Source organism: Aethalodelphis obliquidens, unplaced genomic scaffold (genome assembly GCF_003676395.1).
Source record: "Aethalodelphis obliquidens isolate GAN/ISIS:26980383/991018 unplaced genomic scaffold, ASM367639v1 scaffold11, whole genome shotgun sequence".
Classification (NCBI taxonomy): Eukaryota; Metazoa; Chordata; class Mammalia; order Artiodactyla; family Delphinidae; genus Aethalodelphis; species Aethalodelphis obliquidens.
Genome location: NW_020837955.1, coordinates 29,766,075 through 29,780,205, shown reverse-complemented (window position 1 = coordinate 29,780,205; position 14,131 = coordinate 29,766,075). Strand labels below are relative to the sequence as shown.

Here is a 14,131-nt window from a genome sequence, read left to right as displayed (position 1 = left end):
AGTCAAAATCCCCATCATCACTTAACAAAAAATTTAATAAAAATATTTCACTTAAAAATGATGAATAACATGGAAGATTTAGTTACCACCTCACTGGCATGCTTAGAATGACCACCATTTATAAGAAAAAATAAATTTAAGACATAAGACTACTTCATCTCAGACATAAAGTATGGCTGAATCAAGTGTCAACCAGCAGCCATATAAACTTCAAGTTCCCTCAAACAGTATCCAAAAGCTCAAGTCACAACATGGAACATACATAGCAAAGAAACAAAACACAGAGATTTTATACTCAATTTCACAACAGGATTAACTGAATTTTCTACCAAGTAATCAACCAATGATGGGTCTCAAGCAATAGAAGAGTAATAATACCTTGGAAACCAAGAGGCAATTATAAGCACACTGTCAGAAGTCACTTTTTAAATATGTACAAAGCCATAAAGGAAGAACAGGATTCCAAACTGCTTCCATTTCCACAACTTAAATACTATGTGCTTATGGGCTTAATGCTAACCAAATGCAGTTCTGTGAAGGTTGTTCAAAGAAAAAGCACTGATGGTAAGGATGGACAAATTCACAGAAAAATTCCTGAATTTTTCCAGTAAATGAGTAGAAATCAGGGATATTATAATGGCTGTATTAAAAAGATACTAGAGTTTTCCCATAATAAGTCTGATCTAGCCTTTTAATGTACCAAATTCTATAAACTTGTGCCTTGTCTTTGATAAACTGCCAACTGCAAGAGCAGAGCCAAGGCCATATTTCCTGTCACAATCTGAATGACTCCAGAGTGGGGCTTACTTGGTCTCACTTCATGTTTCTATTTCTTCTCTGAGTAACAGGTGGGCACTAAATAACATATTAAGTGCTCCATTTAAAAAGAAATATTCAGGGCTTCCCTGGTGGCGCAGTGGCTGAGAATCTGCCTGCCAATGCAGGGGACACGGGTTCGAGCCCTGGTCTGGGAGGATCCCACATGCCGCGGAGCAACGGGGCCCGCGAGCCACAATTACTGAGCCTGTGGGTCTGGAGCCTGTGCTCTGCAACAAGAGAGGCCGCAGCAGTGAGAGGCCCGCACACGGCGATGAAGAGTGGCCCCCACTCGCCACAACTAGAGAAAGCCTGCGCACAGAAACGAAGACCAACACAGTCATAAATAAATAAATAAAATTTAAAAAAAAAAAAAAAAGAAAGATTCAGATCTTACCTGAACTTGTCAGCATAACATCCACAGCAAAGGAAATCACTTCTTTTAAGATGTCCACAATCTTTAGAGAGCAGTACTGCTGCATTAACAGTGATTTAATAGTTTTGATACAATCATTGCTCCAATTCCCCTCTGCTGGGATAACATTGGCTACAAAGCATTTTATGGCCTGAAAGATTTTACACAAGTTACTAAAAATTAGTATTTGAAAGTGACTTTTTTCTAATTAATTATGCAAAGATTTTTTTTAAAGACAAGGTATTTCATGCTGAATATTCATCAAAAATCTTCAAGTACTAATCCAATAAACAATTTTATGAATAATTATTTGTCTCTCTTGATATTCTATCCACAATGCTTTTCCTTTTGGGACTTTAAGCTTGAGAAATCAACCAAAGGATGGTTATTATCCTTCAATTACACATAAATTTAAGTTGCTTCCAAATAATGTAATAAATATAAAAATGATTGTTTTTAAAGAGCAGATTGATAAGATGTCCCTAAAAATGCTAAGTTTCCTACCTGAGGCAGTACTTAACTAAGGAATGCCTAATAAAATGGAGCCAAGAAAGTCCATGATTGTTTCTCTACATAGTAAAAGATACACCAATAGGTCCTTTCTCATAATAACCATGGCAACAAACACGCAAATATTATGTCCATCAAAACATTAAAAACAGCTCCTTTGGGATGCTATTAGGAATTCAAAAAGTAAAAGAGACTTACACAAGGAGGAAACAAGTCAATTTTTCTGTTTAGTTGGTGAATTCTGTTTACTGGAATTATTTCTTCATTTCCATAATCAATATATAAGACTTGTGCCTTCTTCTGCAGTACATCAACATCTTGTATTATTACTCTGTTCCAGGTCTGAAAGTGAAATATAACGGTATTCTGCTTCTAAACAGCATTTTACAATCTTAGGTTTAAAAACTCTCAATCTACAGAACATGCAAAGGAAAAGTTACTGTTCTGTTCTGAGATACTCTATGAACAAGTTACCTTAATTTCCTAAGAATCTGGCTCAGAAATCCCCAAATTTGTCCATTTTAGATGCTTTAATATACACAACAATTCCCAGGCTATTCTAGCCCAGCGGACTCTGTGACACACTAATGCCTCAGCTACACAAATAAACACAAGCTCTAGGACTAGCAATCACTCTGTACCCAGCAACTGAGGAGCCTACATGCAGAGCTGGAGTGGCCTCAGGCAGGGAGGAAGTAAGCAAACAGATGTGGACTCCTGACTGAGGAAGAGAAATAGCAGTGTGACCAGAGTCTCACCTCAAGCCATCTAATGCATCATTAAAAGCTCTGGTGTCAAGCTGATAGGACCAAAGTAAATTAAAATGTCTTGTTAAATATTTCATTAGGGGTTACCTGATCGACAGTGTACTTGGCAACACAAACTTCCCCCTTTATAGGAATATAATCTTCTTCATGTGCCTTATTTGCATATGTTTCCTTTAAGCTCGCAGACAGTTGGTTCATGTATTCTAAAACTTCTGAAGAATGTAACTGCACATAAAAGTCACCTGGGTGTTTGAATTCAGTAACTATACCCTTTCAAAGACAAAAAAGTTGCAATAACTCACTGAGAACAAAGCAAATGTTAATTTTGTAAAGCTTTATAACAAGATACAAAAAGTACTGTAGACAAGTTTTTGCAATCTTTATCAATTTCAGTTGTATTTTGGAGCTGTCTTATAAACTCAAACACAGGAAACAAGGAAATAAAAATCTACAGTTCTTTGGATCTCTGTCTATGGAAATTAAACAACAAATACCTTTATTTCCATGCTTTTCCTGAGTTGTAGGCTTCTCAAATCAGAAAACATTATTTTATCAGCACAAATGGCTATTTCTTTAGTAACTCCAACAGGACAGTCACTCTGGTTTGAAAAAACACATTAAGTGAGTTACTTACAAGCACATGTTTAAATGATACCATGGCCGGACTTCCCTGGTTGCACAGTGGTTAAGAATCCACCTGCCAATGCAGGGGACACAGGTTTGATCCCTGGTCTGGGAAGATCCCACCTGCTGCAGAGCAACTAAGCCCGTGGGCCACAACTACTGAGACTGCGCTCTAGAGCCTGTGAGCCACAACTACTGAGCCTGTGCATCTACAGCCCATGCTCTGCAACAAGAGAAGCCACTGCAATGAGAAGCCCGTGCACCGCAACCAAGAGTAGCCCACAATCGCCGCAACTAGAGAAAGCCCACGTGTAGCAACGAAAAGCCAATGCAGTCAAAAATAAATAAATAAAAAATAAATAATTAAAAATAACATAAAATAAAATAAATGATACCATGGCCACTATTTGCTAGAACCGAGGTCAAAACAGCCTGACTCCCAGGTTTGAATGAGGGTGTAGAGAAATAACATACGTCTTCTAGAGTCACTAAAACGTACCGTCCATAGGCAGTGTGCATAGCACTGGGATCACCCGAGAATCAGGCCATGATGGTGATGGCAATGTTGAGTTTATTTTTTAAAAAAGGGGGCGGGGAGGGTCGTGTTTTAAGTTTTCACTTGTTAACATTTTTATAGGAATGGATTTTTTTTTTTTAAAGTAGAAGCTAGGACCAGCTAGAGAAAGCTAAAATTTACCTATAAAATATGAGTTGGACATCACTGATACTTTCCAGATTGCAAATGATTTACCCTATACAGTTAGCTACATGGAAGAAAGGTATTAACAGGAAAAAGTGCTCCTTAGATAACAGGGCCCTATTAGAATCCAGTACACAAAGCTAGAGAGCATGTGCACGCAGGGACTACAAAGAGACAACTTTCTCAGTAGTCCACCTACAGCGAGACACGGCCATCTCAAGTCCTTTTTGGAAAAAGCTGGGCATAAACAGTTCTCATAGACCCCCAACGCTCACCAAATCTATCACTAGGGTGTACAGATTTATTCAACAGGAATAAACAAACACTGGTGAAATGGAGAAATAAGTCATAAATATTTTATTTAGCTTAGGTCCTCTTACTTCAAAATAAAGGGATTCATTAAAAATTCACTCTAAAGGCAAAGAGAAAGTAAGTATATCATACCTCTTTTTTCACTTCCATGTTCTTTGTTTCAAAAGGTGATTTATTATCTTCAAGTTTGTGGAAACTGAAATAAAGCAACCAATTATAATACTTACAGCACAGAACCAATTAAAAGTAAGGGCCACAATAATGTTAAATTCTCAACAAAATCCAGAAAGAACAAAACAGCTTCTTCCAGAAAGAATCACAGTAGTAACAAAGTAAAACAACCCCATGCTGGCTATGCAAGGGTCTGCCCTGTGCACAGGTGTGCTTCTTCCAAAAGCCACCTAATGAAAGGGAGATAGCCACAATCTCCAAGCCTCAGTTTCCCTATCTGCAAAATGGAGAAAATACCTACATTACTTAAAACAGAGTTTTGGGGATCAAAAATTGTAGAGCTGTTCACTTCAGATTTGTATACTTTATGTTATACTTAAATAAAAAAGTAAAAAGCAGCAACTTTTACATAGTTATGGCCTGCTTACCTGATTTGATCCTTATACTACCAAAAAAAGAAAAAAACCCGTATTTTAAAATATTCTCTAATGAATGTAAAAAAAAAAAAAAATCACACTTACTTCTGCTGAACAGGTTTGCACACGATGCTGTGGGCTGCCCAGTCCCTTCTCTGGCATGCGACAGAGCAGTAGTACGTCTGCTTGCACTGTGAGCACCTCAGCGGCCCTACAGAACACAGCCCATGACACCACCAATGTTTTATTGCAAATATTTGTTGGCAGGAACGAGACCGTTTCAAAGACGTCATTCTATTAATCATATCAAGGAGAATATGTGAAGAGGATTATGCTGTTTATGATTAGGTGTTAAAACTGAATTTATAGGGCTTCCCTGGTGGCGCAGTGGTTGAGAGTCCGCCTGCCAATGCAGAGGACACGGGTTCGTGCCCTGGTCCGGGAGGATCCCACATGCCACGGAGCGGCTGGGCCCATGAGCCATGGCCGCTGAGCCTGCACATCCGGAGCCTGTGCTCCGCAACGGGAGAGGCCACAACAGGGAGAGGCCTGCGTACCGCAAAAATAAACAAACAAACAAACTGAATTTATAAAGCTCCGTTGAACTGCAGAGAAAGGGGGCCAAGATGAAAAAGAGAAGGAGGACACGAGACAGGCTGGGACCTGCGACCCTTTGCCGCAGTGCTTGCACCTGGACACACCTCTCCTCGAGCCACAAAATACAAAGAAACCATATGGGACTAAAGATAACTGCGTGCATGTGCAGTTGGGGCAAATTCTGGACAAAACATACCAAGAGACCAGAAAAACCCAACTGCCACTTTTGACGAGCCAGGAGCAAAACCAGGAGGTTGGGAGGAAAAGCAGGGTACTGCGCATGCCCCCTGCGCACCATATCATCTTAGGTGGGCAAACCGCCTAAAGTCACCCCGCCGGCCTGACCCCTGGACACACTCCTACCCTCACCCCATATAAGCAACAAGCTCACCCCCTACTCAGGGAGTGAGCAAGCAAGAGAAACTGCTGTTTGTTCTCACTCCCCCTACTGCCCCAATAAAGCCTTGCCTGAATTTCTTGCCTGTCCTCTGATCCACTTCTATTGATTGGGGAAGGCCAAGAACCCTGGCTGTTATCAGACAGACTGGAAACACAACTGACTTTCCTAAAGCAGAACCCAGAACACACGATATAAAAGGAACAATCAAAGGGAACAGAAAATCCGCGGTGGTGAAAACAGACATGTGCAAACACAGTCTGATGAGGTTCACCTCGTGCCATTTAAAAATAACAAGACAAAAACCAACAAGGAGAATCACACCTAGAAAAACCCAGTAAGTTTTTGAAATGAAGTTTAAAAAAAAACCTATCAGTTTCCAGGTAGAGGAAAACAAGTTATCTGAAAAACAAAACAAAAAACACATAAAGAAACAACGAAATCAGGCTGGCCTCAAATGCCTCCACTCTAAAAGAAATTGGAAAAAAGAAGCGAAATATCCAAATAGCCAGTGAGCACAGGAAAACTGCTCAAGATCATTGATCATGAGGGACATGCAAATTAAAACCACAGGGAGGGGCTTCCCTGGTGGCGCAGTGGTTGAGAGTCCGCCTGCTGATGCAGGGGACGCGGGATCGTGCCCCGGTCTGGGAAGATCCCACATGCCATGGAGCGGCTGGGCCCATGAGCCATGGCCGCTGAGCCTGCGCGTCCAGAGCCTGTGCTCCGCAACGGGAGAGGCCACAACAGTGAGAGGCCCGCGTACCGCAAAAAACAAAACAAAACAAAAAAACCACAGGGAGATACCACTACACATCCATGAGAAAGGCTAAAATTAAAAGGACTGAAAACACCAAATGTTGACAAAGATGTGGAGCAACCAGAACTCACTCCCAGTGGGAATACAAAATGGGACAACTACTTTGGAAAACGGTTTGGCTTTTTCTTATAAAGTTAAGCATACACTTACCTTTTGACTCAGCAATCCTACCCCTAGGTTTGTACCCAAAAGAAACGAGAACATACGTCCACACAAAGACTTATGCAAAAACGTGTAGAGAGCTCTATTCATAATAGCCAAAAGCTGGACACAAGCGAAATGTTCAACAGAACAGATATACACACTGTGATATCATGTAATGAAATGCTACTCAGCAATGAACAAAAAAATTAATGTACACGCAAAAACATGGATTAAACTCAGAAATATTTTCTGAACAGGAAAAGCTTCCCACAGAGTCTATACTGTATGATTCCATTTACAAGAAATTCTGTAACTGGTAAAATTAATTTATGGTGAAACAACAACAGTGGTTGCCTCTAGGGGGTATAGTGACTGGGAAGGGACATGAGGGAACTTTCTGAGAAGATGGAAGTATTCTTCATCTTGATTGGGCTATGAGTTTGTGCCTTTCAGTGCAAGTATGTTTTATCTCAAAAAAAGTATAAAAAATAATCAAATAAAGAAGCATGGGGCTTCCCTGGTGGCTCAGTGGTTGAGAGTCTGCCTGCTGATGCAGGGGACACGGGCTCGTGCCCTGGTCCAGGAAGATCCCACATGCTGCGGAGCAGCTAGGCCCGTGAGCCATGGCTGCTGAGCCTGCGCATCCGGAGCCTGTGCTCTGCAACGGGAGAGGCCACAACAGTGAGAGGCCCGCGTACTGCAAAAAAAAAAAAAAAAAAGGCATGGATGAACAAGAATGGTAGGATGTTGGCAGCTGTTGAAGCTGGGAAATGGGTATATGATTTATATATACTCTTCTGTTTATATGTAATGTTTTACATAATAAAAATATTTTTCAAATGTGTAAAGGAATAATCCAACAGGCATCTGAGAGCAATATGCTTACCAAACAGACCGCAGCAATGGCAAGTTGTCGACCGAAGAGGAGGTCCTAATGAGCTGAAGAGTGCTGGATCATTTATGGACAAGGAACTCTCAACCAACTTGTGTACTTTTTTTGATTTTGCAGGAGACATATTATTGCTAGTCTTCTATTAAGAAAAGAGCAATAGCAGTATTAAAACTTGGTAATAATGTTTTGTTTGTTAAATATTAGACTTGGGATTTCCTCTGCCGAGAAGACAAGATAGATGTACTTTCCCTTACTCCTACCATTAAGTACAACTAAAAACCTTGGACTTATATATAAAATAAACATACAGTGACACTGAAGGAAGGCAGCAGACAGGCTAGGAACTTGGCACCCAGAGAAGGACATGGCAGTGAGTCCCCAGAGTTTTTATTCTGCCTCATATATCTCAGATGCGGTGCTGGAGAAGTCAGAAACACCCAAAGGCACAGACGATAAAAGCCCCAACAAAAAGCCTGCTCGCTTGCTCTCTCTAGCCAAAAGACCAGGAAAGAGATGGCCCAGCCAGACAGAAAAACTTTATCAGTAACCGCTCTACTCCAGACAGTTGCCGCAGAAAAAACTGTGGCCCCATCCCACCAGCAAAGGTAGACTAGGGAGCCTAGACCTCCACCTTCACCAGGCTACAGTGAGGTGCCCCTCTCTCCCACTTGGGTGGTATCAGAGAAGGCCAACAGAGTAGGGAGCCAGCACTTCATCCTCGTGGGGTCTCCCTGTGGAAACTGCATGGGGAGCATGGACTTCTGCCTGGCAATAAAGAGTGTCCCCCATGCCCCCCAACTACCAGCACCATTGGGGTGGTGTTAAGAGGAAACCTAGTGGACAGTCAGGATTTTCCACCACCATTCAATAGTAATGAGTGGAGTGTCTCCAAACCCTTCCACCTCCAATCCTCCCTCCACCTCGTGTTAAGTAGAGAGGATATGGGGGCGGGGGGAGCAGTAAGGATGCTGGGAAGCTGAACTCCCACCCTTGTCCAGCCAAGAACATCCTGGGCTATAGAACAAACTTCAACCAATTTAAAAGAATTTAAATCATACAGACGGTGTTATTCAACCACAATGGACTTACACTAGAAATCAGTAACAGAATGAGAACAGATAATCTCCAAACATTTGGAAACTAGACAATACACTTTTAAATAATGCATGAGTCAAAGAGGATGTCTCAGGGAAATGTTTTAAAAATACACTGAACTAAAAGAAAATAAAAATACAACATATCAAATTTGTGGGACACAAAGTATCACCAAGACAGAAATTTATAGCTCTAAAGTCACATACTAGAAAAGAGGTAAAGTCTCAAATTAATAATGTAAGTTCTCATCTCAAGAACCTAAACAATAAGAACAAAACATGCCCAAAGCAAGCAGAGGAAGGAAACGATAAAGATAAAAGCAGAAATCAATGTAATTAAAAATAAAAACTTGGAGGAAAAAAATCAGTGAAACAAGACCTGGTCCTCTGAAAAGATTAACAAAATTGATATATCTCTAGCAAGACTAACAATGAAGAAATCAGAGGCAGAAATTACCGATATCAGGAATGAAATAAGGGATATATTACTACAGACCATGAAGATATAAAAATGATAATGGAATACTTCGAACAACTCTATGTAGACTTCACAATGTAAGCAAAATGGACCAATTCCTGAAAAATCACAAATTATCACAATATGAAATAGATAATTTGAATAGCCTTATAAATATTAAGGAAACTGAATCATAATTTTAAAACTCCCCCAAAAATAAATCCCCAAGCCCATATGGTTTTTACCACCGGAGAATACTACCAAATGTTTAAAGAAGAATTATTTAACACCAACTCTATACAATCTCTATTCCAGAAAACTAATATTACCTTGATACCCAAACTATACAAAGACAATAAAAAAGAGAAAATCACAGACCAACCTCTCTCATGAAAATGGATGTAAAAAATCCTCATCGAAACAATATCAGATATAATTCAGCAACATATAAAAAATAATTATACACCATGACCAACTGGGGCTTATTCCAGGGATGCAAGACTGGTTAAATTAAAAAAATATATATCAATGCAATCCACCAAACTAACAGGCTAAAGGAGGAAAAAAAATCACAACAATATCAATGGATGAAGAAAAAGCATCTTAAAAATTTCAATACCTATTCATGATATAAACTCTCAGAAAAGTAGGAATAGAGAAAACTTCATCAACTTGATAAAGATCGTCTGCAAAAATTCTATAGCTAACATTATACTCAACAGTGAAAAGACTCAGTGCTTTCCCCCTAGGTTTGGAAACAAATATGTCCACTGTCACCACTCTTAACATAATGCTAGAAGTTCTAGTCAGTGCAATAAAGCAAGAAAGGGAAATTAAAACCATATATTTTAAAAAGGAAGAAATAAAACTGTCTTTTATTGGCAGATGATATAATTGTCTATGTAGAAAATTGCAAGCAGTCTACAAAAAAATTCCTAGAATAAGTGACTCCTGGAAGGTCACAGGATATAAGATAAACATGTGAAATCAACCATATTTTTATATATTAGCAATGAACGTGAGGACACATGAAATAAAATATATAACAGCATTTACAATCACTCAAAAAACAATACTTAGGTGTAAATCTAACAAAACGTGCACCGCTGGTAAACTGCAAACCACAAAGTGAAAGAAATAAAAGAATATCTAAATAAATTGGGAGACAGATTGTGTTAATTGGAAGATTCACCACAGCAAAGATGTCAACAATTTTCAAATTGATATACAGGCTTAATACAATTCCTATCAAAATTCCAGCAAGATTTTTTGTAGATACAAACAAGATTGTTCTAAAATGTATACTGGAAAGGAAAGAAACTAGATTAAATGATTTTGAAAAAAGAAACGGAAAGTGGGAGGAATCACTGTACCCAACTTCAAGACTGACCATCATAGCTCCAGTACTGTGTGGTATTGGTGGAGGGAAAGACCCATAGATCAGTGGAAAAGAAAAGAGAATCCAGAATAGACCCACACAAATTAGCCCAGCTAATTTCCGACAAAAGTGCAAAAGCAATTCAGTGGAGGAAAGATAACATTTTCAACAAATGGTGCTGCAGCAATTGGACATCCCTAGCCAAAAAAAAATTAACCTCAACCTAAGTCTCACAACATAATTAACTCAAAATGGACCACAAGTTTAAATATAAAACTACAAACTTTGGGGGGAAAAAACCCCAAAACTTTCTGCATCTATAGCAGCAAAAAGTTCTTAGACTTGACACCAAAAGTCTAATCCATAAAAGGAAAAATTGACCAGGACCTAGCTAAAAACTTTTGCTCTGCTAAACATCTTGTTAAGAGAATAAAAAGACAAGTCGGAAACTGGGAGAAAATATTTGTAAATCACATATTTGACAAAGCACTAGAATCTGTAATATATAAAGAACTTTCAAAACTTGGCAGTAAAAAAATAAACAATCCAAATTAGAAAATGGACAAAGACATGGAGAACATTTCACCAAAAAGGATACACAGATGGCAAATAAGCACATGAAAAGATGTTTATCATTAGCCATTAGTCAAACAAAACCACAATGAGCTATCACTACACAAATGTGACAATAGGGAAACTAAAAATAGTAACACCACCAAATGCTGGTGAGGATGCTGGGTGCAGAGAATCTGGATCACTCATACATTCTCAATGGGAATGTAAAACGGTATAGCCACTCTGGAAAACACTTTGGCAGCTTCTTAAAAAACTAAATATGCAACTACTATATGACCCAAAAATGCACTCCTGGGCATTTATCCTAGAGCAAAAACAAAAATTAAAAACTCATGTTCACATAAAACCTTACACATGAATGTTTACAGCAGTTTTAGTTATAATAGCCAGAAACTGGGAACAATCCAGATGTATTTCAATGGGAGAATGTTTAAATAAGCCACAGAATACTACTCAGCAATAAAAAGCACTGAACTATTGATACATACAGCAATCTAGGTGAATCTCCAGAGAATTATGCTGAATGAAAAAAATCCAATCCCAAAAGGTACATACTCTATGATTTCATTTATATAACATCCTTGAAATGACAACATTTTGGAAATATGGATTAGGTTAATGGTTGCCAGGGCTTAAGAAGGGGGTAGGGGCAGGAGGGAAGTGGATGTGACCATAAAAAGGTGCAGAAGAGATCCTTCGAGTGATGGAAATGTTCTGTATCTTGCCTGTATTATGTCAATAGCCTGACTGTAATATTACACTATAGCTCTTCAGCTTATTACCATAGGAAACAACTGGGTAAAAGCTACAAAGAATCTCTATTATTTCTTCCAACTGTAGGTCAATCTATAATTACCCAAATAGAAAAAGTTGAATTTTATTTTTAAAAAGATACTAGGCTAGAGATAAGACAGTCTGACCTTGAACAATACCCGCAAATAGAGTAATTCTTCATTAACACGATATAAAAACATGTTTAGAATTTTTTATCCAAAAACACAAAATAGAAAAAAAATAAGTAACTTACACTATTTACTTCTTTGGGTGGTGAATTATTTCCAACATTTAATGGTGACACAGAGTTACCTGGGATGTAAAACATAATGCCTAATAAAAGTCAAATATTACTTTATTCCTGAAAATGTACAGTAACATAATTAGGTAACATTCAGATAATAAAGCTATACCATAATGACCTTAAAGCTACACTATAAATAAGTAACATCCTACTTTTCCTAATGAAAAAAAAGGATTTGTTTGAAATTTCCTTGACTACTATATACCTCACTGTGAACTTTTCTCCATTCACGAAGGCAACAAGTTACCAAGCTTTTTGAACTCCAGACTCTATACCCTTAGAAATTACTGAGGACCTCAAAGAGCTTTTGTTTACATAGCTTGTAACTATCAATATTTAGCATTATTAGAAATTAAAACTAAGTATTAGAAATTTCAAATACTAGTAGTTGAAATTAAAACTAAACATTTAAATATATTTACTTAAAAATAATAACTGCATTACATGTTGACATGGTTTTTTAAAAACTATTTTCCAAAGCAAAAAAAAAAAAATGTGTGAAGAGTGGCACTGTTTTACATTTTTGCACCTCTCTTTAATGTTTGGCTTAACCAATGATAGTTGGATTCTCATATCTGCTTTTGAATCCAATTTGTTATGATATGTTGCTTTAACTGTGAAGTAAATCTGGCCTCACACATATACATGGTTGCAAATAGGAGTAGTATTTTATGGCCTTCTCAGGTAACTGTGGATATTCTCCTTTAATTCACCCCAAAACTCAAGTGGTAGTTTAAGGGTTAGCTGCAATGTGGAATCTAAAACCGTTATCAATAAACTTTTCATACTGTTATATTAGAATCCATTGATTTATCTTGCACTTTAAATGGATTTTTACCCATGCAGGACTACAGAGCATCATGCATTGGTCTTCAGGAAAAGATTGAGAAACTCCTGAGTTATGCAGATCTTCCAAATGTTGACACATTTCATAAGACAGTACCGAAAAACCTTATGTGTTAATATCACCATGCATCTCACCAGAAAAGTCTTTTAAGTATTGGGAAGCTGTCAAGCTCAGAGTGGCAGATACACATTTCCTGAAATTCTCATTTTTGCTTGAAAGCTTGCACTTTATCATTAGCAACAAAATACTGTCAGCTGTTTTCTTTGACGAGACAGGCTCACTTTGTCCATTTTTGAGAAAATGACTGCCAGATATCTAAGCCCGAATGACCACAGTGTGTCATTCTTTTCAATTAAAAATGACATTCCAAGAAAAAAAGTTTCCATTCAGCTCACAACTCAATCACACACATGCTTTTCATACTTCAGTAAGCAGCAAAAGTTAGGAGCAATTCCCATTTTGTTAAACAAAACACTAAAAATACCTGTACACAAGGCTCAAGACTTACTAATAAATTTGTACTGCTTTATCAAGGGCATTCTTAAGTAAAACTGACCCATCTGGGTTGTTTTGTCTTAACTGCAAGGGCATGAAAATGAAAAACAATGACCACTAGCCCAAGCTGGTACCTCTGCTAAAGGCAAGTTAACAAGGTGCCAGAGTCTACTCACCTTTGCTTTTGCACCACCAGCATAAAGTCAGCACAGTGAAAAAGAGCAAATAATGTTTTAATATTATTAGGAAAATAGTTGTGACTCCAGAGGCCCAAGGGCCATACTCTGAGGACTACATCACCATAATATTAAAGGATCACATCTCATACACATTCACAGAGGCTAATTCCACCAGGCCCCAGTCTCCTTAAAAAGCAGATTTTTAGAATTAAGACTAAAGGAATGATTTAAAAAATCAAATGAAACAAGTTAATGTCTTAGACATACCTTTGTGAGCTATTACATGCATAAAATCTGCATAGTATTTTTAGAATACGGCCAATCTTTAGAACATCCATAAAAAGCCAGAGTGTTTGCTTTCTACATTCCCAGTATGTCTCTGGATTGGGGCAGGTGGGGAGGAGGGAGGCTTGTCTGTGGACACTTTCTCCTCAGGAATCCTTCTG

At 38.3% G+C, this 14,131-nt stretch overlaps 1 protein-coding gene across 1 annotated transcript in view; it reads right to left on the bottom strand.

The window, feature by feature from the left end:
- The window catches only part of TDRD1 (tudor domain containing 1), a 35,598-nt gene that overhangs the window by 21,014 nt on the left and 453 nt on the right, over positions 1-14,131 (bottom strand). Inside the window, exons 2-9 of the mRNA XM_027113122.1 lie at positions 12,114-12,172; positions 7,576-7,720; positions 4,837-4,942; positions 4,277-4,340; positions 3,003-3,107; positions 2,596-2,778; positions 1,940-2,083; positions 1,214-1,382 (exon numbers count right to left, since the gene is read on the bottom strand). Of these exons, the coding sequence (XP_026968923.1) occupies positions 1,214-1,382; positions 1,940-2,083; positions 2,596-2,778; positions 3,003-3,107; positions 4,277-4,340; positions 4,837-4,942; positions 7,576-7,720; positions 12,114-12,172 (975 nt within the window). The remainder of the gene's footprint in view (positions 1-1,213; positions 1,383-1,939; positions 2,084-2,595; positions 2,779-3,002; positions 3,108-4,276; positions 4,341-4,836; positions 4,943-7,575; positions 7,721-12,113; positions 12,173-14,131) is intronic.